Source organism: Hippopotamus amphibius, chromosome 6, assembly GCF_030028045.1.
Source record: "Hippopotamus amphibius kiboko isolate mHipAmp2 chromosome 6, mHipAmp2.hap2, whole genome shotgun sequence".
Lineage (NCBI taxonomy): Eukaryota > Metazoa > Chordata > Mammalia > Artiodactyla > Hippopotamidae > Hippopotamus > Hippopotamus amphibius.
Window position 1 is genome coordinate 3,646,499 of NC_080191.1, and position 22,143 is coordinate 3,668,641.

The window sequence follows — 22,143 nt, forward strand, 5'->3', positions numbered from 1 at the left end:
TCTCGACTTACTGTTTTGTACAGAAGTAATTTTCATCAGTGTAGGCTGGGGTGGCCGGCACCGCCTCTGCCCTTTTCTACACACAATCTGTAGTGGAAGAAAACGAGAACAGAAGTTTTATGTGATTTTTTTTAAGACTTTTTAAGATGACCGTAACAGCGCTGAGACGGGGTTACTGAGTGTGGATTCCTGAGCTGGGGTGCCCGTGGCTTTGACGGTTTCATGCCGGGGGCTGCTCGGGGTGCCGGGTCCAGTCTTTGGCAGACCAGGCTGGACCCTGTGCTTCTGGTTTGACTCACTTCAAGCCCAGTCCACTGTCAAGTGCATCTTGCATAGGCATTTTCAAAAATATTTCAAGGCATTCAGTTACTGGCATTTGGGTTTTGTTATGGTATTAACACATATGTAACATTTTAGAAAAATGTTCTGAACCAATAACACCTATATTCATAGCTTACATATATAAAATTCAGTTATAACATTATTTTGCAAACTTTTACTGTATTTCTTGTGCGTTAGGTATTGTTATTTGAGACGGGATGTATTTTTGCAATGTGATACTTGCTTTTGTGAGTAATCAAAATGTGTGCTATTTACGTGACATAAAATGGTAATTGGAATAGAGACAGAATTCGGAGGTTTATAACAGTATTCATGAATAGTAGCGCAGGACACCGCACGGAAGTAGTTGCACGAAAGCTACTTACTGGCCGCGTGACTCCACTCGCAGCTGCTCCCCTTCACGTGCACAGCCCTTGTTGCCCCTGCCTCGTGATGATCTGTGTTACAAGAGTGAAAGCTCTTTAGGACAAGGACCTTTCCTTATTCATTTTGGTGTTCACCCAGCATCTCTCCTAGTGCCTTTCTCATATAAACAGTCAACAAGAGAATTTATTACATTGAATTATTCAGGTATTACTCGTAAATACTTTCTGTTTTACATACTGGCAGTATTTTAGAATGGCTACGCTACTAAAATAACAAATAGATCTCTTTGCTATTCATTCTAAACATGTGTTTCTAAAACTTGAGATTTTTATTTAAAAATCAGGACTTCCTTTAGAAAGTTATTGTGTGATTTGCCCTAATGTTTATGGTTTCTGGGATGTATATCAGCATGTGATTGTGATCCTCCACATCTCGTTACCCCTTCCCTGACGCCTCCAGACAACCCACGGGGGTCGGCCACGGCAGCCGTGTTTGTTTCATGTGACCCTTGACCTTCAGTCACAGCTGTTTGTGACCCAAACTGGGACGAATCAGATTCTCTGCTGAAACCTGGATTGTGGACTCAGCATTCCAGCTGTTTACCTGAAAAGAAATGCTATGAACCCTACACCGAGGCCGCCACTGTGGGCTGGGCCTCTTCTGCTCTGTGTGGAGGAGGAAGGGGAGGTGGGGAGAACTCATTTGCAGAGGTCCGAAGCGCGGGCGGCCCAAGGCCCGGGTCTGCAGGGTGGGCGCCTCCCACCGTGCCTGACTTTCGGACCTGGATTTAGATTCCCATACCCCAAGCTCTCAATCACAGGCTGTACTTTTCACTTTATTGTTTGCAGACTTCTGCATGAGGATGATTTAGAAAAAGCTTTTGTATCTATAAAATCCAAAATGTAATGCTATGTACATCAATTCTAATTCTTTCACTTTTACTTATCATTCACTTTTGTAACTTAATTGAGGGGGTGATACTCTGTCTTCCCAGGCTTTCGTCGGCTCCTTATTCTAAACCCCTGTGGTCAGTTAATTTACTCTACGTGGTTCTCTCTAGGGTGGTTACTCTTTTCTCTCCGACATCTCAGGGGCCAAGTGTATCCTGTTCAGCAGTTGGCCCTGGGAGCAGCAGGTGCATAGCAAAATTGTGGCTTTTTCTGCCCTCCCTAAGTCAGATGCCACTCTCTTATGCTTTCTTAATGTCTTATACTTCTGCTTCATAGAATTTAGCTGAGCCTGTAATTATCAGTACATATTTATCTGTGACTCGTTTGATTATTTGCGTATCTGGCTTTCTCACTAGAATATAAGCTTCACGAAGGCAGAGACCTTGTCTCCCTGAGAGGATAATTTTAGGGGATGATGACTGTGCTTTGCTCACTGTGTTTTTCCTTTTATGCATTCACCGAGGTAGCGAGGCCCGTATGACTTCCTAACCCCGCGACTTTTCTGGATAGGAGGAAGCCATGTTGTCTGAAGTCTGAAGTTCACCGAGGGTTTCTTTAGATGCAGCCCCACAATTACCAATTTCTTTGCCCTTCATTTCTTCTCGTATCTCAGGTCTGACACTTGGAATCAGCTTTTTTCTATCTTGGAGAACTTCCCTGAGCGAGAATCTGCTGATGGGAAACTCTCTCATTTTCCTGTGTCTGAATATATCTTTATTTCACTGCTTTCTTGAAAGATACTTTTGTTGGGTTGAGAATTCAGGTTGATAAATACTATCTCTCTGTATGCTGACTATAATTAGTTACATTTTGGTTGTTTTTTGATTGGTCTCAGTCCTTCATGTCTTTATTCCCTGGACATATTTTCAAGTTTATCTTTTGTTTCTTGAAATATACTAACTATACCTCTTTTGTATTGTTTCGTATTCTTTCTGAAATTAGTTTCTTGGCTTTTGTTCTCTTGGCCTTTCATCGGTGGTGACTTATATGCTCGTGCCTTTTATTTATTTATTTTTAACCATAAATCATGTTATTCCTTTGGCCCTTTAAAATGGATATTCTTGAGGCTGTTGAAGTTCCTTTCCTGTTATATTTCTAGAGATTGGATAGGTATTTGGTTTTGTCAATCACCTAAGGCAGTGTCAATTCAGGACTATTTTATTTATTTATTATTTTTATTTTTTATTTTTTTAAGCTCTTTATTGGAATATAATTGCTTTACACTCTTGTACCAGCTTTTGAGGTAGACCAAAGTGAATCAGCTGTATTTATACATACATCCCCATATCCCCTCCCGCCCGCGACTCCCCCCCACCCTCCCTGTCCTGGCCCTCTAAGGCATCACCCATCATCGAGTTGATCTCCCTTTGTTATACAGCAACTTCCCAATAGCTATCTATTTTACAGTTTGTAGTGTAAATATGTCTATGCTACTCTCTCACTTCGTCCCAGCTTCCCCTTCACTCCCCCCAACCCCGTGTCCTCCAGTCCATTCTCTGCATCTGCATCCTTATTCTTGCCCTGTCACTGGGTTTATCAGTACCTTTTTTTTAGATTCCGTATATGTGAGACCATACGGTAGTTGTTTTTCTCTTTCTGGCTTACTTCACTCTGTATGACAGTCTCTAGGTCTATCCACCTCATTACATATAGCTCCATTTCATTCCTTTTTATGGCTGAGTAATATTCCATTGTATATATGTGCCACATCTTCTTTATCCATTCATCTGTTGATGGGCATTTAGGTTGCTTCCATGTCAGGACTATTTTAATTAAATTATCTAGTTGAGGTTTTTTGTTCAGACTGCCGAGTGGTACGGATTCAAGCCTCACATCCACATGATGTGCAGCTATTATTTCTCAGAGGGGATCTTTATTTTCCCTCCAGCAATAAATCCAAGATACTCTGGTTTCCTTGTAACCTCCTTGCAGCTGTAAGTGTATTCACCCTTCAGACTGAGGTGAACCCATAGCCTTTTGCTGGTCTTGGCCCCATGTGGGGTCTCTTATTAGACTTCCATGTAGTGAGGTCTCAGGTTTCACCTCTTGTCTCCTATTAGCCACGAAGCTTTCCTGAGGGGGGTCAGTACAGCTGACCCTTGAACAACACCAGGGGGTTAGGGGCGCTGACCCTCCGGCGGTTGAAACTCTGCACGTGACTGTACAGCCGGCCCGCAGCATCCACGGGCCCACACCTACAGACCCAGTCCACTGCAGCCTTGTGGTGCCGCTGCGGTATTTGCTGGCATAGAGAAGTGGCGCCACGTAGTTCAAGCCCATGTGGTTCAAGGGTCAACTCTGTATCTAGGCTTTAGTTGATACCCTCAAGGGAAAAACAGTTTGGGATTTGCTTACCCTGCAGGGTTCCTTTATTTATTTCCCTCTAGATTTCTGTGGATTCCTTCCATTCTTCTCAACCCAGCAATGCATTATAAAATATTTGTGAAATATACTTTATCCAGCCTTTAAATAATTTTAAAATTGTCTTTTTCAGAAGTGTCAAATTATCTAATCTGCCATATTGCTTGCAACAGATGTTGACATAATTCTAAAATGTAAGCTAACCATATTAAATAAAATAAAACACTTTTTTGCACAGATGAGCAGATACATGTATATTTTCTTATATTTCCTCCTTTGTGCATGAAAGGTAGCATATTATAGATATTTATCAGTGTTTTTAAAAATTGCCTCTGGATTTTGAATCATAGAAAGTGTTTCTTAATAACTCACTTTCAAAACAAAAGGTGTATACTTTAGTGACAAAATTATAATAATGCAAAGGCTGAGATAAAATTTTTCATCTTTATCAATAAATACCAAGTATTAAGACAGACATGGTGGGGACTATAACATTCTTATACTTATAGAAGTATTAATTTCTTTTTTCATAAATGAGCCAGTAGAAATAATTTAATTTCTGAAATTGATGCATTGAGAAATATAATTTAAATAATATTTAAATACATGAAAAGTTATACTAGTAGAATTAAAAACCCACATCCATAGTACCAGAGAGGAAAAATTTGAAGAAAACATGGAAAGTTTAGGAGATGATAGAAAACAACCTAAATGGTGTTAAAGCACTAAAAATAAAACATAAAATATGACTACTGAACTCATTTTGAAGATAATTTAAAAGGTAGTAAAACCATAGAGTGAAAATGACAAATTATGAGAGGATACTTATATTAATAAATGTGAAAATCTAGATAAAATGGATAGTTTTTGAGGAAAATATAAATTGCTCCATTTAATGCAAATGATGATAGAAAACATGTAGACCAGGAAATGGAAGAAATTGAAAGCAGTGTTGAGATAATGTTTTATAAAAAGCTGGTAGGACACTTATTTAACACTGATTTTTGAGCACCAGCCTGTTAGGCAGTTGCTGGCGGGGGAGGGGCACCGTGATGACCCAGCGGCGGCCTCTGTCCCTCCGCTCACCCTCCGTGGGGGCAGCCCTTCAGCACCGAGAATCCCCGTGCTGTCCGCACTGCCACAGAGCTTGGGAAGAGAAGAGAAGGGGAGTTTCCCAGTTAGCAGCATAGTTTTCCAAAGAATTTTGATTCCAGAGTTGGATTGTGTGAGTTCCAATTCACTACTTTGGGACTTTGACAAGATTCTAAAACTTTCTAAATCTTAATTTAACCTCCATTGGTTAAATGTTACATCATGCATGTTATTTAACAAACCGTTTTAAGCACCAGCCACATACCAAAAACTGTGCTAAATTGCTGAGCATAAAAAGATAAATAAAAATCATTCTTGTCCTCAAAGAATGTACAACCAGTAGGAGAAATCAAGAAATCCACAGTTAATTAAAGTACATGAATTTACGTGTGAACATGAAGAACCAAGGTGCTCTGGGATCCTGCATTTGATGGGGCTGGTGGAGTGCTGGGGTTGGCGATGCTGAAAGAGCTTGGATGATGAGCTCTGTGTAAACAGGGCTTAGGAGACCTCTCCTTTAGTAGACAAGAAGGGAAAATAAAGAAAGAAGCAATTTGTGAGAAATCTGTAGCTAGGAAAGGAAGCTTCTTGTGTCCTGACCAGTACCAGTGTCTGATACATAACATATACAAGGTGCTCTTGAAATGTTTGTTGGGCAAAACTGATTTTTCCCTGATTAAGATTTTGCTTAATCACCCTTTAATGTTTCTACAGTTTTCCTCTTTCATACCTAGTCACATACTCCAATTTACTATGTCACATATTTTATAATGTCATTACTATAGTTTTCTTGTGTTACCTGTAAGAATAGCTTGTGAAAGCTGGAAACCTTATGATCTCTAATTATACGTCAAACTTTATAATTCATAAAGTAAGTTCATAGATAGCTTTTTATGTATTGGTTTTAGAAACCAGTTTAGAGCCGGTAGTTTAGAGTAATTGTATGACTTTTTCCAGTGCAGAATGAACTTTAGTGGGTTTATTTCTAAGAATTATGCTAACAAAGTTACGGATCTAGTCCAAGTTCCAGCCAACCTGGGACTCAGGGCTCATGCCCTCTGCCCAGATCTAAATTCATTTACTCTCCATTGCCATCTAGTGTCTATAAGAAAAATAACTCAATGGTAAGCCTAAATAATGTTCTTTTCCTTAACCCAAATTTAACTGGTTGTGAGTTGAAGCCTTAACATAAAAGTGAAGTTTCATGAATAAAGTGAACTTTGAATTGTGTGCGGAAAGAAAGATGAGAGAAAGTGTTTACCAAGTGTAGGCTTAGTCTATGGTTCTTTTCCCACCAAATCTATTTCTCAGAATTTAATTTTTAAAATAATTAGAATGCTTTTTAAATCCTTCATTGAGCCAGCTTATCCATTATGACTACATTACCAATCTTCTCCAGTTTAAATTATTTAACTTTAGAAATATTTATGAAAATGTACAGTCATCACAAAAATATTGGATAGTTCATTATGAGTTTCTCTGAAATATTGAAAAAGCTAATTCATCCCCTACTACTGCATGGCCCCTGGGCTGATTTCCAGCTCTTCGGCCAGTGTCCTTGCTGGTGTTGGGAGGAGAACGGCCTAACCGTCAGGTGGGAGTGAAGATGCAGAACCTCAGTGCTCAGGTGCAGCCCTGAATGCAGGGAAGCTCTTCTCTGAAAAGGGGAGAGGTGGTTTGAAACTTTGACCCCTTTCCTTGTTTTTAGTTTTCATGTAGTTTTCATCACTAGCCTCTAAAAAATGTTTGTGATAATAAAAGTTTTCATAGATTTGTACAACATTAAAGCAGAAATTAATGTTAGAGACTCATTTCAACACTGGATGTTTATATATATATACATATATATATTTACAACACTAGGTGTTATAGATTGTAAATGTATGCATAACAGTCTTAATATGTTTCAAATGCTGTGTAATGATGTTCAATGAAAGTTTTCACTTTTCCACCTATGAAAATAGTGAGTATAATCTTTTTCATCTTATTAATCTGAACATCCCAGTCAAATTCTTATGTCAAAATCGGTAGTGATTGGTGGAGGGGAGTGGGAGGTACAAGCCACTGGGTGTAAGATAGGCTTCCAAGGATGTATTATACATTATAGGAAATATAGCCAATGTTTTGTAATAACTTTAAAAGGAAAGTAACCTTTAAGCGTTTTATTAAATTTTTTTGAAAATATATCTTTACAAATTCATAATGATTGACTTTGAAAAGTAAAGTCCTTACTTTCTTTTTCAATTTCTTTAGAACTTATCTACACCCATCAGTTGTTAATGCGTTAATGCAGGCCTTCACCAACGAAAAATGCAAAGCGTGTCTTGTAAATTATAATTGTCCTGAAACATGAAGAACCAAAGCAAGACTTGCCAGATCACAAAATGTGCTATAAACTTACAGTCATCAAAATAGTGTGGTAGACAAGTAAACCAAGTGGCACAGAACTGAGAGTTCAGAAACAGACCCACATGTACTTGGGGATTTAGCATATGATGAAAGTGTCAGGTCAGCCAGTGGGAGAAAGAAGACTGTTCAGTACACAACTATCTGTTTGATTAGTTCTGTGGAGTAAATAAAGGTAGCTTTAATAAACTTCTCTCCGTTCCTGAATACGTGTAAAGTTTAGCCTCTAATTTGGAGGTTTGTTATTGACATTTTCTATTTGCAGTAATAGCTGCCCATCAGCCTGTTCAACTACCAAGATCATACAGGAGGTGCTATTACAGAACACGATTCAAACAGTGATTGATCTTTAATCAGAAATAGATGTCATAAAGGGAGCTGTTGCACAGGTGAATAGTACGGAGTTAAAAAAAATGCCACCCAAAAAGAATAGGAAACGACTGATGCAGAGGAGAGCAATTGAAGCTGTAAAAACATCAGAAACAGGTGTCTGTCTAGGTTGGTCCTCATTTTCCCTCCCTGTCTGAGCTTTTGGCTTCATATGACAACTTATTCAAAATTTTGTTAGCACTTGCCCTCGGCTCTCATTTGTGAACATTTCTATTTCATAAACATGAACAAAAATCATAATCTAATTAGTAAAACAAGTATAAAGTTCCCACTGTAAAGAATTATTTAATTCTCTGATGATTATTTTCCACAAGTAATTGAAAAATTTCTAAATCATTTATTTTCAGCAAGTCTGGTATGTAGAATAGCTTCCCATATACCCAAGGTGCAGTATTGCCTGTCTGTTTCTTGTACATCATATAGAAAACCTACGTAGAGGCAATAAATGTTTTACGCTAAACAAATGATCTAATAATATAGGAATGTGTAAACTATTTTATCATTATTGAATTATGAAGCTAAATGTAATTTGAAAATATTAAATACAGCCTTAATGGGCATATAGTAAAGTCATCCAAAAGAGATATCTGTTGTATATCTTCAAACAACAAAGTCAACAGCTATTAAAAAAAAAAAATCCAGAGCCTCTGTTGAGAGCTTGCTTTAGAGTTTACTCTCTACTGCTGTCATGGAAAGTTCTTTAAGAGTTATCTAAATGACTCGGGTCAATTTAAGTTCATTTCCTGCAGTTCTGACTTTGGTTGAGAAAAGAAACATTACTCAGCATCCTTCTTATGATTAACTTTCTCACAGTTTGAAAAAATCATTGTCAATTCTGACTTTTATTCAGGCTAAAAATACCATATCCTTTACATTTTTTTTTCCTTGCAATCATCTCTCTTCCTGTTCTTGGATCATTTCACTACTCTCTTCTCAGTCTTAAGAAAGGGTGACACACTGAATTGTGTTGCCACATAGATACTAAATCTAACGAAAGTCTTACTTTGTTTATGTCATATGTGTATTGGTGCGTAAGTAGAATTACAGTAACTATAAAAACAGTGACATTTCTATCCTCTTTAAAAATGAAGTGCATTTGTCATTTATCACATTACATGTAGTTAAATTTTAAAAACCTTTAAGTGTGTAACTTGTATTTAAGCATTATAAGCTTAATCCTTTTTAATTATTTTTTAATATTTATTTATTGGCTGCATTGGGTGTTCGTTGCTGCAAGCAGACTTTCTCTAGTTGTGGCGAGTGGGGGTTACTTTTGGTTGTAGTGTGCAGGCTTCTCATTGCCATGGCTTCTCTTGTTGTGGAGCACAGGCTCTAGGCTTGCAGGCTTCAGTAGTTGTGGCACACAGACTCAATAGTTGTGGCCCACAGGCTGGGTAGTTGTGGCACACGGGCTTAGTTGCTCTGCGGCATGTGGCATCTTCCTGGAACAGGGCTCAAACCCGTGTCACCTGCATTGGCAGGTGGATTCTTAACCACTGCGCCACCAGGGAAGTCCCAAGCTTAATCCTTTTTAAAAGAAGCATTTAAAAAACATTTTTCACAGGCATAATAGCAAATTACTGCTTAAACACAATCCTAACCAATGTAGATATACTAACGAATAGTATATATTTAAGCTTAACTTGTAATCTTTAGATAATGATGGCTTACTGAAAGCAGATGGGGTGAGCCAAAGCTTTGTTGTCCTCCTCCCTGCTCCCAGAGATTGAAGCAGCTCATGTTTAGAGGGTTCATGCTCTTGTGACTGTAAGTAAGACTTCACTTAAAGAAAGCATTCTTTGACATCACAACGCTTGAAAACCATGTTATCTAAAAAGTAATAAATACATCCAATTCACTGTCTTCACCTAGAACTAGCTTAGCGCTAGCAAGCATTAATAGGAACATCTTTAGCTTCAGAGAATTTCCTAATACTTACTGCTTCAACAGGGCATCAACCTTAAGTCGCGGCAGTTTAATTTAAGATAAACGTATAGTGTTGGGAGAATTTATCAGAACTTTAATATTTTTCAAATTGAGTAGATCGTCGTAATACAGTTATGTCAAAATATTACTCCCCCTGCCCAGGTGACTTGTTTGATTAGCAATTCTTATTTAGTAGAAATTTATTTTAAAATATGATTTGGGTTAGTTAAAACAACTGATCACATTTTAAAAAACATTTCTTTTAAAATAGTTTCAAGTGTTACCCTGCCACCTAGTCTTTTGAGAGGGAAAGATACACCCAGCTTTGTCCAATTTCTTCGGGGTATGTGTGCAGAGAAGAGCAAAGATTTCACCAATTTCTGAATCTGTAATTTTATGGGCAGACCAGTTTCAAGAATGGAGTAGTTGAGTATTAAAAAGAAATAATGTTCTGAGAAAGAAAGATTTTTAATGAAAACGAAAAAATATAACCAAATCATGTCGACGTGTAGTTACAGATCCACATGCCAGGTCTGTAAGGAGGTGGGCACAGTGTGTCTGCTTCTTGTGTAACAGTTTCTTGAGCCTAAGGACAGCTTACTTTTTTTTTTTTCATTTTATTGTCTTCTGTGAATAAAAACGGAGGCTATTTTAAGAGTTTTTCTGCATCTAGACATTCGTGTGAGTCCTGTATCTAGCCTGTGTGTTGTGTGAGTAGAAAATATGAAAGAGAATTTCACCTCAGATGCTCAGTTTGGTCATTGCAAGGCACCTTTCCTCATTTTACATCTCTTCTTTTCCTTGGCTCACAGATTTCTCATGATTGTTAAGTAATATCTAGGAGTTTTTTTGTCTTGTGCCAAAGACTTTCCTAAGTCTATAAAACGTATTATTTTCTTCTTCCTAGAGCCTTTGTGTGTTTACCCCACCTGGAATCAAGGAAGGAAAACCCAGGCTCATCCCTGCTGGGCCCATTGCCCAGGGCACCACCACCTCTGCCTATGTGGCCAAGTCCAGAAAAACGTTGTTAGTAGAAGACATCCTTGGGGTGAGTAGCTTTTTACACTTTGTGACATTTGTAACCTGAAGTATTTAAGAAAGATGACATATACTCTTGATGCTATAATTTAAGCCATTTTGTAACAGCATTAAAGCAAGATATAGATCAATAAATGCATTTGTATATAAACTAATTCTTTGTACTGAAAGAATTATATCTTACATACCCCCTAAGAGCTAGATTTGAGTAGTTCTTTCAATATTTGCCCGTACAGTTAAGCATAAAAATGTATACTTATATTCATACAAACTAGATGATTACTGTTTTATGTTTCATATCCTAGAAGGATATTTATGACTGGGTCAGCTATTGCTGCGTGACAAACCACCCCAGATTTTGGTGTGGTCACACAGCCACCACTCACTGTCTCTGCAGGGCCATTCTGCGGAGCTGAGTGCTCTTTGGCTGGGCTTGCTCATGCATCTGAGATCAAGTGGCCATCACTTAGGAGCTGGCCCGTCTTAGGTGGCCTTTGTTCTCTGTATGTGTCTTACCGCCCCTCCCGTAAGGCTTGCCTCATGTTCTTATGATGGTGGGCAGGTGTCAGAGAGAAGAAGTGTACACATACGAGTGAATTTTCAAGTGTCTGCTTATATCAGATTCACTACCCTCAGATTAGCCAAGCAAATCACATGGGGCGCCCAAACTCTGTTTAGGAGGGCCTGACCGAGGCCATGGGCACAGAGAATAGGACAAGATGGAGCCCTCAGAGCAGTCTCCTGCAGCACATGTGCACATGCTGATGGAATGTCACTGCCTGAGCTCAGACTTTGAAACTGACAAGCACACAAACAAGTATATAGGTGTCATGAATTTGTTCTGAAAAAGTACTAAATTGGAGTCACAAAATCTAGATTTAAATTTTGTTTTTGCCACTAATTATCCATGTGACCTAGAACAAATCAGGTTACTAGTTGCTTTATCAAAAGTAAAAAAAAAGTGCTAAAAATAAATGTTTTACAGTATAATGTATGTAGACAACAATATTGTATTATAATCATCAAACTTGCTAAGAGACTAGATCTTAATTATTCTCACCACAAAAAAAGAGAAGATAATTATGTGGCTTGATAGAGATTACAATGGCAATCGTATTACAATATATATACAGGTATCAAATGAACATATTGTATACCTTAAACTTCCACAATGTTATATGCCAAATACATTTCATTTCTAAGAAGCAAACGTAAGAAGTAGATACTGTAAAAGTTGTCATTTGAAAATGTTCTATTGTATGTGTATGCAAGCTTTCAAAGTATCTGTGAATTTCAAAATATAGATTTGTGCTAGTCTTTTTTTTTTTTTTTTTTTTTGGCTGTGTTGGGTCTTCATTGCTGTGCACAGGCTTTTCTCTAGTTGCAGCCAGTGGAGGCGACTCTTCATTGGAGCTTCTTAGTGTGGTGGCTTCTCGTTGCGTAGCACAGGCTCTAGGCACGTGGGCTTCAGTAGTTGCAGCACGTCGGCTTAGTAGCTGTGGCTCACGGGCTTAGTTGCTCCTCGACATATGGAATCTTCCCGGACCAGGGATTGATCCCGTGTCCCCTGTGTTGGCAGGTAGATTCTTAACCACTGAGCCACCAGGGAAGTCCCTTGTACTAGTCTTGATTCATAAAAAGCTTCCTATAGCCTGCAGAAATTGAATTAATAGAATTGATGTTTTGATATTAATTCGTTTGATTTTCTTGTATTGCTTTGAGTGATTTTGCTAAGCTAGAAAATTAAGTTGATGAACCAATTTCATTTCTTACGGTAGGTGATTGGTAATTATTGGATGATTTGAGTACCTAATATGGGCCTTTGAGGTTCAGTCACAGTGACTATCATTAGCATATGCTTTTGTGTTATTCCAGCCTAAAAAATAGAAGGTAAATTTCTTCCTATGTCATTTACATTTGGAGTAGTTGTTGCTTGCGAGGTGATACCTGTAAAGCCCTTATTACTGGCCCATGAAGGGTGAGGAATAAATAAATGTTACCATCATAGTTACTTTTATTATTGCATGAAGTTATGTATATTCATTCATTCATTAAATCCTACTGTACAATGATAAAGAAACATCAAATCAGTATTTGGGTAGAAATTCCACGTTGCTGAAGATGAGCATTTTCTTCGACAAGGTGTAGAGCAGCCAGCGTCATTTGGTCGTCCTTTGCAACGGACTGCTCAGTACTGATTACAAGTGTAAGGAATTTTCCGATGGAATCGTAACGCAATGATTCCGTTACTTTCACTGAATGTATGTCGCCTCGCCTTCTACTTTTTTAGGATGAACGATTTCCACGAGGTACCGGACTGGAATCAGGGACGCGTATCCAGTCTGTTCTTTGTTTACCCATCGTCACGGCCATCGGCGATTTGATTGGCATTCTTGAGCTCTACCGGCACTGGGGCAAAGAAGCCTTCTGCCTGAGTCACCAGGAGGTGAGGCCCGAGCACTGCCTGTGAGGACTTGCAGTTGTGCCTGGTCCACTGCAGGTGCTTTTTAGTGTTGTTCAGTGAATAGATGAATGAAAATTTAATGCGTGAGTATTTAAAACCATAATGTGCTTAATAATATTTTGATACTAATAATGATTTTTAAAAACTTTTTTTTTTGTTTTGCAGTTATTTAGAGAGGAAACTCATTAAATATAATGTACAAATTTATAGTCATTTATTTTAGTTAGGATCCATTTTAATAGTAATAATAAAATACCATATTGTGAATCAAATAAAGTAGTTGGATGGCTTTGGAGCGTTTTCACAACCTAGTCGATCCCTTAAAAATGCCCTCTTCCTAGAGTACGTCCTGAATAAATCTTCCAGCATCAAATCCATTTGGGAAACAGTAACTTCTGTTCACTGTTCCCTGAGCTGGAGTGGCTCCGTCACACTAAAACCGAACAGTACATGGGCTGTCTGCCACACACGGTGTTCGCCCAGGTCCCCCAGTGGCCTGCACCCTGCCCACTCCCCAAGATGACCACGTTGTGCTGCTCCAGCCCCTCTTCTCCCTGCAGCCACGCTGGCCTCCCCTGGTCACAGCCTGTGCCTCTGTCCTCCCTCTGCTGGGACTGCGCTAGTCCTGCCCCCCCACCCCCAAAGGCCTCCTCCTGGAACGTGCTCTAGTGTCACCCACTCTCCGTGGCCTTCCCTGAACACCACACACAGATAGGAGCCTCTTTTCCTCTGTAGCCCCGTCACCAGCCTGTATAACATGCACTTCACTTATTTTCTTTCTTGCCCTTCTCTCTGCCGGCAGTAGCTGTAGGCTGTTCTGTTGCTGGTGCTGTATCTCCAGCCTCTAGAGTAGTGCCTGGTACCTAGTAGGCACCCAGTAAATATTTGTTAGATGAATTGAAGAATACAAGAAATAGAATAGCTAGTAGTTTGAGAACGTGTCAGCAAAGTTTGGGAAATATTTCCTCATTTTTAAAGTGGTCATTGGAGGCCTTTTTAATAGTATTTTTGTTGAACTGAAAGATAATTATTTTATGTTAAAATCATTGGATGATAGCTCTTTTAATTTACCTTCCTTTTTATCCCAAATTAAGAGGAACAAGAGAGCATTAAACTCAATTATAAAGAAGTGAGAAATATAATAGAGAAATTTTATACATATTTAATAATTTACATTTGGCAAAATATTAAAAACATGCAGTGACCTCACAAAATTCTTCGTGTGTTTTTGCTAGAGTCCTTTGTTGGGATGTCTTCAGGTGACTAATAAAAACTTGCTTCATACTTTTTTTTTTTTTTTTTTAGGTTGCAACAGCAAATCTTGCCTGGGCTTCGGTAGCAATACATCAGGTGCAGGTGTGTCTTTGGGATGTGTTCACAGGGGCTTCCTAGGAGAAGGGGTGTTTGGAGTGTAGTGCTGGGGGATGGGGTAACCCCGTGCTTTATTTTTGGACATAAGGTATCTTGTCATTTCTAACATGTTTGGTCTATTCACTTATATTTACTTACTTCCTGTCTTAAGTATTTTCCACTTATTTTTATATATTTAAATATGGTGTTAAATTCTATGTTTCCTCTCATGGTTCTTATTTTCCACTGAAAACTCAGGAATGTTCTCCAACTGGCAGTAACATTGATATTTTTATGTCTCCATTTCCTAAATTAAAACATCCAGTAAGCTAAGTGGTATATGAAAACATTAATCTTAAATTTAAGATACCTGATTCTCTTGAAAATGTGATCTAATTTAAAACATCAGGAACTTCTCTGGTGATCCAGTGGTAAAGAATCCATCCTGCAATACAGGGGACACGGGTTTGATCCTTGGTCAAGGAACTAAGATCCCACCTGCCATGGGGCAACTAAGCCCACGTGCCTCCACTAGGCAAGAGAAAACCCACACACCACAACTAGAGAGAAGCCCGTGCACCGCAACGAAGAGCCCATGTGCCGCAACTAAAACCCGACACAGCCAAAAAGACAATCAATCAATCAATCAACCAATCAATAATCACAAACTGCACAAGAGTGTCCCTGATAACTAGACTTTTAAGTTCAGGAACATGGCAGCAATAGAATTCTGTTTTGTATCTTCCACTTTCTCTTGTTTTTTTTTCTTTAAGTCCATTTCCGCAAACTCCGCTTGGTGAGGAACTGTCTGATAGGCAGAATATGTATATATATTTTAGGATAATGGTGTGAGAAGCAAGGACGTCATGTGTCTGATAGCATGGAGTGTAGGTGGAGTATGTTCCCAAGTACAGTTTTAAAAAGCATTAAAGTAATGATTGTGTTACGCCTTTTTAAATAAATAAGGTAAATTGTATTCTGGAATTTTTATTCTTTTTTAAAAATTTTATTTATTTATTTATTTATTTATTTTATTGGCTGTATTGGGTCTTTGTTGCTGTGAGCGGACTTTCTCTAGTTGCAGCGAGCAGGGGCTACTCTTCCTTGTGGTGCACAGGCTCCTCATTGCAGTGGCTTCTCTTGTTGTGGAGCACAGGCTCTAGGTGTGTGGGCTTCAGTAGTTGTGGCACATGGGCTCAATAGTTGTGGCTCACAGGCTCTAGAGCACAGACTCAGTAGTTGTGGCATATGGACTCAGTTGCTCCTCGGCATGTGGAATCTTCTGGGACCAGGGACTGAACCCGTGTCCCCTACATTGGCAGGAGGATTCTTAACCACTGCGCCACCAGGGAAGTCCTGGAATTTTTATTCTTAAATAAGCAGAAATCCCTTAAAATTTATACCCATTATTTTGTATGGCAGGTATGCAGAGGTCTTGCCAAACAGACTGAATTGAATGACTTTCTACTTGACGTATCAAAGTAAGTGTTCATTTCTAGGGATGTGGTAGCTCTTATTGATCAACGATTTAGATTCAGTGCAGCCCCGACAGTGATAGACTACTGTCTGATGCAGTCAGTAACAGAAGATCACTCTTTATTAGGCAAAGGATCTGGTAAGTATGGTCGGTCGTATTTTGGATCATGGAGTTACATTCTCATCCATGCTCACTTTACAAGTGAAGGATCACGGTTGTATATGTGATGATCTTAATTTGCAATTTGGCATATATTTTCTAAATAGACAAACTAGAAGGTGTTAGAGACTATATAGAGAAATACACCAAGTATTTCTGTTTCCATAGGAGAAAACTGATAGCAGTAGAAGGAGAGGAAATGTTCTAGTTTACTGTTTTCCAAAAAGTCCTCTCTGGCCTTTTCTACAAATGTCAGTACATTGAAACCTACTATTAATATTATCATTTTAATTTTCCCATGTATAGTAGCTCAGATATCACCCTCCAGAAAACGCTTCATTTCCCTGAAGTCTGATCCAGAAAAACTCCCTTGGGCTGGCCGTGGAAGCAATTACAGATATTTATTAAATTTCAGGTCCATATTGGATTTGCTTGCTACAGGGAAGATCTTGGGTCTATCTGACCCATCTTCTTAATTGCTGAAATCTAAAACGCCCCAGGATGTGGTAACTTCAGGGTGACACGTTAACTCAAGGAGTGATGTCGCTGTGCCTGCATGGCCGCCGGCAGCAACTGGGACCCTGTTCTCACTCACCTGTCCCCTTGGCAGCCCTTCCTCACCTACGCATCCCCAGGTCTTGTAGTCCCCAGCACTAGGGATTCTGAAGCTGCTGCTTGGTGCGTTGCAGTATAAAATCAGGGACGTATAGGGTTGAGAGAGTGCTCTTTTGATCCCCTAGGCCGACTGTCTTCTTTGAGACGGAATTAAACAGACTCTCTGGGACACGTGATATCACTGCTTCAGAACCACCTGGAAGGGAAGCTGTGCGTGTTCTCGTGCTAATGTATTTGAATACTCTGCAAGTCTCCCAAAGTCCAGTTAAATCCCTCATGTGTTTCCCTCGTGGGAAACCCGTTTACTTCACCCTGTTCTTTGCAGGGTATTCCTCAGTGGACCCTGTAACTAATCATATTAGTAGCTTCAAGCCAAACAGTTTCTTTTCTAAAGAAAGGCATTGGATAAAGAAGATGTGGCATATATACACAATGGAATATTACTCAGCTATAAAAAGGAATGAGATGGAGCTACATGTAATGAGGTGGATAGACCTAGAGTCTGTCATGCAGAGTGAAGTAAGTCAGAAAGAGAAAGACAAACATTGCATGCTAACTCATATATACGGAATCTAAAAATGGTACTGATGAACTCAGTGACAAGACAAGAACAAGGACGCAGAGGCAGAGAATGGACCGGAGAACTCGAGGTTTGGGGGGGCGAGGGGTGAAGGGGAAGCTGAGACGAAGTGAGAAAGTAGCATAGACATAGATATACTACCAACTGTAAAATAGATAACCAGTGAGAAGCTGCTGTATAACAAAGGGAGTTCAACCCAAGGATGAATGATGCCTTAGAGGACTGGGACGGGGAGGGTGGGGGGAAGTCGAGGGAGGGAGGGAATACAGGGATATGTGTATAAATACAGATGATTGAACTTGGTGTACCTCAAAAAACTAAATTAATTAATTTAAAAAAATATCCAAAAAAAGCCATCGTTTATTGCTATAAATTTTCTCAATCCTGAATACATTGCTGAATTCTCAGAAACCTAAACTGAAAGCAGTGCCTTGCCAATAGAGCGTATGTTAAGAGTATTTCTTTATATGTTCCCTGTAACACATGCCTGTTGATTCATCTGTTTCTCTGGTCTGCATTTCAGTGTATGTGCTGTGTGCCTGCAAGATATTTACTTGCAGTTCATGGTGATGAGTGTATGTTACTTCTGCAGAGCTCAGGTCCTCATCATTACGTGTATTCTGATACTTCTTCTCAAATGAATTGCCTTGCTTTTTTAGTACAAACTACATTTTAACTTTTGAGTTTTTCAGTGATAATTTATATTTTTGTCATCTTAATGAGACAGCAAATTTAAATATTTTTATTTTAGGTCAGAGTTTATTAATGAGATATTAAATTTGATGAAACCAATTTTATTTCTTCACAGTTTTAGTTAAATGCTACAAAATTTCTTTCTACCTTGAGTACTTACTGATGAGATAATTATTTAATGCAGCCTCTGGAATTAGAGTACTTATACTAAAGTCAATGATAAACTTTCATTTATGTCTTTAAAATAATATTACCGGTTGTTTCCACAAAAGGACAAAAATCAAACAACATATACCTTTACGTTTTTTATTTAAATGTAGACAAAATTGGAAAATGTATTCAAAGTTTAGTATGTTCTATGTTCTAATAATATTACTTAAAGGTTTTATCTTCCTTTTTTTCAGAACGTATTTTGATAACATAGTTGCAATAGATTCTCTACTTGAACACATAATGGTAAGTTGCCTTCTATTTTAAAAATGATTTTATTTAACCCTTAGATTCATGTCCTAATATATGGTGGAACATTTCAATGTATGAGACATGCACGCTGTTTAAAATACAATGAGAGGGTGATGGTTAGCGATCTGGAGGTGTCGCCTTGATTCATTTGTCACTTCTGTTAATTTCAGAGGGCTTTTGAATAATGTTTTGAAAAATGCCTCAGAGTTTTTCATCATTTAGTGGAGAGCTAATTTGGGGAAAATTTAGTTTCTTTTTATGATTTCTTCAGAATACCTTTTACATATAGGTATTTGGAATTTTCAGTGGATTTTTCCTGATCTTGAGGTTCATTCTGCTTAGTTTTAGTCTTAAGTATTTCTCTCTTCTAGAAGACTCACAGGCGATTGGAGCTGAAAGCCGTATGAAGTAGAGCTGTTTTCTCTCCCACATTTAGTGTTGCTGCTTGCGTGCTCGGGGGCAAGCCCGTTGAGGAAGCGGCTCTGAGTGGTCTCAGTAACGTGTGTGTGTGCCCCGTGGGTGCCAGGCTGGTGTGCTTGGCACCATTCATGCCCTGGTGTGTATTTTAATAAATGTTCTTTCTCCTTCCCGTGTTCCTGGTGTTTCTCAAAATATAGTAATCCTATGCAGTGGGGTTTTTTTCATCTCCAGGTTTCCTGATGTGCACTGATCTGTTTCTCTTTGATGTCATGGCAGGCCACGCATGGAGTGTGACACGCTCAGTGTCCTGTAGAAACAGACAGTTTACTGAGGGTTATGTAGGGTCATCACTTTCAGCACATTTTGTCTGTGGTTATTTACATCGGTGACTTTACAGTTGAGCCTTGAACTACATGGGTTTGAAGGGTCCACTTGTACGTGGATCTGTTTCAGTAGTAAATACCGTGGTCCCACACCATCTGCAGTTGTGGAACTGTGGATGCAGAGGGGCCGCACGCGTGCAGGCTGATAGGAGTTTCTTGTGGGCTTGTGACTGCAGAGGGTCAGCGCCCCACCCCCGCAGGGCTCAAGGGTCAGCTGTATATGCACGAGAAAAAAGAGTAATTGATTGCACAGTAAAAAGAATAACCTCTTTGGTTATGACAGAATTTAAGGAATTTGTAAAGCAATGAAAATTGTTAAGAATATAAAAATATATAGCTATAATATGGACCAACATACAGCTTGTACAAGGGGGTACAAGAAACACTATTGACCAGTTCTTGTATTATTAATATTATATTTTAAAAAACAGTTTTACTGAGACATAATTCATATATGATACAATTAATCCACTTAAAGTGTTTAATTCAGTGGTTTGTAGTATATTCACAGATATTTGCAATCATCACTGGTCAATTTTAGAACATTTTCATTACCTCAAAAAGAAACTTCATGCCATTTTAGCTATCACCTCCCTATGCCCCATCCCCCGAACCCCTCAGCCCTGAGCAACCACTGATTTACTTTCTTTTTCTACGGGTTTATTTGTTCTAGACATATAAATGGAATCATGTAATAGGTAGCCTTTTGTGTCTGGCTTCTCTCACTTAGCATCATGTTTTCAGAATTCATCCATGTGTTAGCAGGCGTCAGCCCTTCGTTCCTTTTTATAGCCAAATAATATTCTATTGTATGAATATACATACCACAGCTTTTTAGTCCATTCATCATTCAGACATTTGAATTGTTTCCACATTTTGGCCAACACAAATAGTTCTGCTTTGAACATTTGGTTACAGTGTTTGGTTCTAATACCTGTGTTCTGTGGTTTTGGGTAAGAGTGGAGTTGCTAGGTCGTGTGGTTGCTCTATGGTTAACTCTCTGAGACACAGCCAAACTGTTTGCATGGCACTTGTGCCATTTACGTTCCTGCCAGCGACGCACAGGGTTCCAGTCTCTCCGAGCTCTCACCAGCACGGGGGCTTATCTTACTCTTTGATCATTGCCATCATAGGAGATGTGAAGTGCTGGCTCAGGGTGCTTTCATTAGCATTTCCCTGGTGACTGATGATGTTGAGTGTCTTTTCATGTGATGCAAGATTCAGATTCATGGCTGCCTTTTACTTTAGTTTTTAGAGTTGAGTTCTAAGACTTCTTTGTGTGTTATGGATACCACTCCTTTATCTGACGTGTGATTGGCAAATATTTTCTCCCATCTGTGTATTATCTTTTCACTTTCTTGATGATATCTTTCGAAGCACAAAAGGTGTAAATTTGGATGAGGTCTAATTTATGTTGTTTATTTTGTTGCTCATGCTTGCTGTGTTTTACCTAAGAATCCACTGCCAAATCAGATATCATGAAAACTCACTTCAGTTTTGGCTTTAGCTTCTACATTTAGGGTTTTGACTTATGTTAGTTAATTTTTGTTTATGGTATAAGGGTCCAACTTCATTCTGCTGCATGTAGCTATCTAGTTTTACCAGTACCATTTGTTGAAAAGACTGTTATCTCCCCTTTAAATGTAGTCTTGTTAGAATCAGTTGAGCGTAAACACACAGTTTTCTTTTTAGGGTCTCAGTTCTATTCCGTTGATGTATATGTCAAGTTTAATGACAGTACCACCATGCCTTGATTACGGTTGCTTTACAGAAATCTTTGAAATCAGGAAGTATGAGTTCTCCAAATTTGCGCTTCATGTTCAGTTATTTTTTGGCTATTTTGTGTCCCTTGAAATTCCATACAAATTTTAACAACCAGCTTGTCAATGTCTACAGATAATTCAGATGGGATTCTGAATGGGATTTTGTTTACTCTGTAGATCAGTTTGGGGAATATTGCCATCTTAATTGTATAAAGACTCCCAATACATCAACATGGGGTGTTTTCCATTTATTTGTATCTTAATTTTTTTTCAACATTGTTCTGTAATTTTCAGAGTGCAAGTATTGCTCTTATTTTGGTAAGGTTATTCCTAGGTATTTTATTTTCTAATGCTATTAGAAATGAAATTGTGTTCTTAATTTTATTTGCACATTTTTCATTGAAAATGTATAGAAATAAATTTTTTTTAATTTATTTATTTATTGGCTGCATTGGGTCTTTGTTGCTGCACACAGGCTTTCTCTAGTTGTGGTGAGCGAGGGCTACCCTTCATTATGGTGCACAGGCTCCTCATTGTGGTGGCTTTTCTTCTTGTGGAGCACAGGCTCTAGGGGTGTGGGCTTCAGTAGTTGAGCCACATAGGCTCAATAGTTGTGGCACATGGGCTTAGTTGCTCTGTGGCATGTGGAATCTTCCTGGAGCAGGGATCAAACCCGTGTCCTCTGCATTGGCAGGTGAATTCTTAACCACTGTGCAACCCAAGCAGTTCTGGAAATAAAATTGGTTTTTATATTTTGATCCTGTATCCTGCAACGTTGATGAAGTCGTTATTATTTTCCATATGCAAGATAGTTTCATCCATAATTAGTGATTGTTTTAGTTCCTCCTTTATAATCTGTACACCTTTTTTTTCTCCCTTGCATAATTGTCCTGGCTAGATCCTCCA

General features: G+C 38.8%; 1 protein-coding gene across 2 annotated transcripts in view; it reads left to right on the top strand.

The window, feature by feature from the left end:
• Nucleotides 1-22,143, top strand: part of PDE10A (phosphodiesterase 10A) — a 294,827-nt gene that overhangs the window by 194,559 nt on the left and 78,125 nt on the right. For both annotated transcript variants that reach the window (XM_057740083.1, XM_057740084.1), the window contains exons 6-10: nt 10,741-10,881; nt 13,162-13,317; nt 14,641-14,691; nt 16,108-16,166; nt 18,614-18,665. In XM_057740083.1, coding sequence (XP_057596066.1) covers nt 10,741-10,881; nt 13,162-13,317; nt 14,641-14,691; nt 16,108-16,166; nt 18,614-18,665 — 459 coding nt within the window. The remainder of the gene's footprint in view (nt 1-10,740; nt 10,882-13,161; nt 13,318-14,640; nt 14,692-16,107; nt 16,167-18,613; nt 18,666-22,143) is intronic.